Here is a 3,193-nt window from a genome sequence, read left to right on the forward strand (position 1 = left end):
CCTTACAGTTGGATCTCATGGAGGCATTTCCTCAACTGAAGCTCCTTTCTCTGTGATAACTCCAGCTGTGTCAAGTTGACACAAAAATAGCCAGTACAGATGGTGAGATACCTTTTCCAATAAACAGAGCTTGGGCAAAGTACCAGAGATCATATTTGACATAAACTAGACCAACAATGCTGTGCAAATAATGATTCGTTATCTTTTCTCTGTAAAGTGAAGTAAGTGGAGATATTACAGGGTGACTGCTCCTGTCTTATGAACATCATAGTATCACTGGATACATTAATGCAAGCAATTAAAGACTTCTAGATAATTTATATACCACAATAATTATCACTGAAAAACAGTTTCTAAAGGCTTATATTATCACTATACAACAGAACTATAATCTAGACTATTAAATAAATGCTGCACATACATGCTAAACACAAGCAATATTAAAAACATTTTGATATTATAAATGCCAGAATGGAGGGGAAGAGATGAGCACAAAGTCCCACCTCTACCTGGGGAGATACTAGCATCTGATAACTGCAGTCAGAAATGTCAGTTTTCTTTGAAGGTCTGATTCTTAGCAGGTGGACCACACATGAGGGCAGTCCACACACCCAAGAGTATCTGGGCAACATGAACTGGACTCAGTGGGTTGAGGAAGTAGGGAAGGGAACTTGAATTTGGGTTGGTAAGGGAGGTGGAATTATATCCAGGATAAGGGAAATAGAGATGATCAAAATTGTATGAAACTCTCAAAGACTAAAAATATTACTTAAAATTTTAATATTATTGTAAAAAAAAAAAGCACATGCATTCTGTTCATCAGCCAGAACATAAAAAGTATTATCATTCTAATATATAATCAGTGTAAAAAATTTTAATTTCTATGTTCTTAGTTTTACCAAATTATCAAAATCCAGAGAACAGTCTATATAACACATTACAATTTTACACACAGAATATTACACATTTCAAGTGTTCACTAGTATGGCATGGACAGTGGATTTTAACACTTATTAATTAAAAACTGTTTTAGAGACCCAACATGGATTACTTCAGTCAAAATTATCTGAGATGAATAGAGAAAAGTAATCCAGGTTCTGAGAGTGAGAGAGTCAGGGGATTCTAACTCAATCACTACCATGCTATCCCACACCTAGTCAAAATCCTTTCCCTCTACTACAAAAACGTTCAAATGAACAAACAAATATCTGGATTCCTATTGACGGATATGTTTTGAAGCTTAAATTTCTGGTCCCACTGAAAAAACAAACAAAAAAAATGATTTCCCCACCATGATTTCAAATCTGAAAAGACTTACCAGTAATATGAGTTTCTGATACTTTTGTTTTAGGTCTGACACATTTGCAGATGGGTCTGCACCCAGAATGCTGTACCAATCCTTTTTGGGTGTCTGCTCCAAAGCCATCGGTGTCCCTTGACCTAGAAGGGAGCCTTCTCTGATGACCTGCAGCAGAAATGTTACAGAAATTCATTACAACCAGAATAAAGAAATATTCCTCCCTAGATTCCTTACTACTTGAGTAAATTGCAAGCCCAAGGAAGTCTATATTTCCATTTTAAATGTCCCATACGTGCCATGTACAAAGATACAAGGATATGAAGATACCGAAAACCTATTAAATATTTCATGGAGTATGCGTATCACCTAAATAAATTTACAATGTTATAAAAAGAACTTGATAATGAGCCTAGGTGATGGGTGAACTTGTAAGAAACGCTGACACCATTGCATAATACACCAGCAAGATTTTGCTGAAAGGACCCTGATATAGCTGTCTCTTGTGAGACTATGCCGGGGCCTAGCAAACACAGAAGTGGATGCTCACAGTCAGCTATTGGATGGATCACAGGGCCCCCAATGGAGGAGCTAGAGCAAGTACCCAAGGAGCTAAAGGGGTCTGCAATCCTATAGGTGGAACAACAATATGAACTAACCAGTACTCCCCAAAGCTCGTATCTCTAGCTGCATATGTATCAGAAGATGGCCTACTCGGCCATCAGTGGAAAGAGAGGCCCATTGGTCGTGCAAACTTTATCTGCCTCAGTACAGGGGAACGCCAGGGCCAAGAAGTGGGAGTGGGTGGATAGGGGAGTGTGTGTGTGGGGGGAGGTGTATGGGGGACTTTGGAGATAGCATTGGAAATGTAAATGAAGAAAATACCTAATTAAAATTAATAAAAAGAAGGTATTTCTTATCTAATGGCAAAACTTGCATACAGGTGCTCACTAAACACACCGGAGCTTAATAAGTATGTATGAAACGAACAGATAAAAGGAATGGAATGCCCAAGAAATGTTAAGGACATACATAGTTCCTGAATTTCCCTGGTTCGCTTCTTTCTTCTAGAGTAAACATAAAGACACACAAAATGACAGCACCGCACGGGCTGGGGGAGAGGGGAGTCCTCTTGCTGGGGCAAAGATCCTCACAGCCCATAAAGACGTCGCTCCCGAAACTATGCACTCCAGGATGCCACAGTCCTCCAGTCTTTAGAAACCAGCTCACCCTGAAGCAGCCGCAGCTTGGGGACCCGCGGCGTCCACAGGCAGGCGTCCGCCCCACCGAGGCTGTCCCTTCTGATGCCTTCCCCTGGCTCCACACAGCGTCAGACTTATAGCGCTTCACATTGGAGCAGGAGTCCACTTGCTGCGGCAGCCGGACGGAAAGCGGAACCCACTTTCTTTTCCGCCGGAAGTCGGAGTACAGCGGGAGTGCGTTTCCAGTCGCGCCCTAATTATTGGTGCACATAACTGAAAGGCCCCGCTTCCAGTCCAGACGCGGTCGCTATGGTAACGCGTCTGGATTTCTGAGGTTTGTCAGCAGTGAGAGGTATCATGGAGGAATGCCTTTCCTCAGTTTGCTCTAATTCTTCCTTTGCCCCGACACCACGATTGTTGCATCCCTCTACATCTCCTAAGGTGCACCTCCATCCCAGATTCCTCTTACCTTACCTTGAGCAACTCGGGTCCTATTTGTTTATACTGGGGGCGGGCAGTTGGTGATAAGGATGAGGATGGCTAACAAATTATGCCTAATAATTTCCGTTAAACCTGAACAACTGACTTAAAATATTTTTAACTGCAAATCCTTTCCAATTTATTATCTCTTTATCGCTTTCGCTTCATCCCAGTGAAACAGCTGCGGAAGGTGTTGTTAGAACTACTTTGTAGA

At 41.6% G+C, this 3,193-nt stretch overlaps 1 protein-coding gene across 2 annotated transcripts in view; it reads right to left on the bottom strand.

Annotated features, from left to right (window-relative positions):
* The window catches only part of Dnajc24 (DnaJ heat shock protein family (Hsp40) member C24), a 41,386-nt gene extending 38,404 nt beyond the window's left edge, over nt 1–2,982 (bottom strand). Inside the window, exons 1-2 of one of the 2 annotated variants that reach the window (XM_021155810.2) lie at nt 2,330–2,519; nt 1,319–1,465 (exon numbers count right to left, since the gene is read on the bottom strand). In XM_021155810.2, the coding sequence (XP_021011469.1) occupies nt 1,319–1,465; nt 2,330–2,458 (276 nt within the window). In that variant the 5' untranslated portion in view covers nt 2,459–2,519. The other variant, XM_021155812.1, reaches the window with a different exon arrangement.
* Between the last annotated feature and the right edge of the window lie 211 nt (nt 2,983–3,193).

The sequence above is a fragment of the Mus caroli genome, chromosome 2 (assembly GCF_900094665.2).
Source record: "Mus caroli chromosome 2, CAROLI_EIJ_v1.1, whole genome shotgun sequence".
In the NCBI taxonomy this organism is placed as follows: Eukaryota; Metazoa; Chordata; class Mammalia; order Rodentia; family Muridae; genus Mus; species Mus caroli.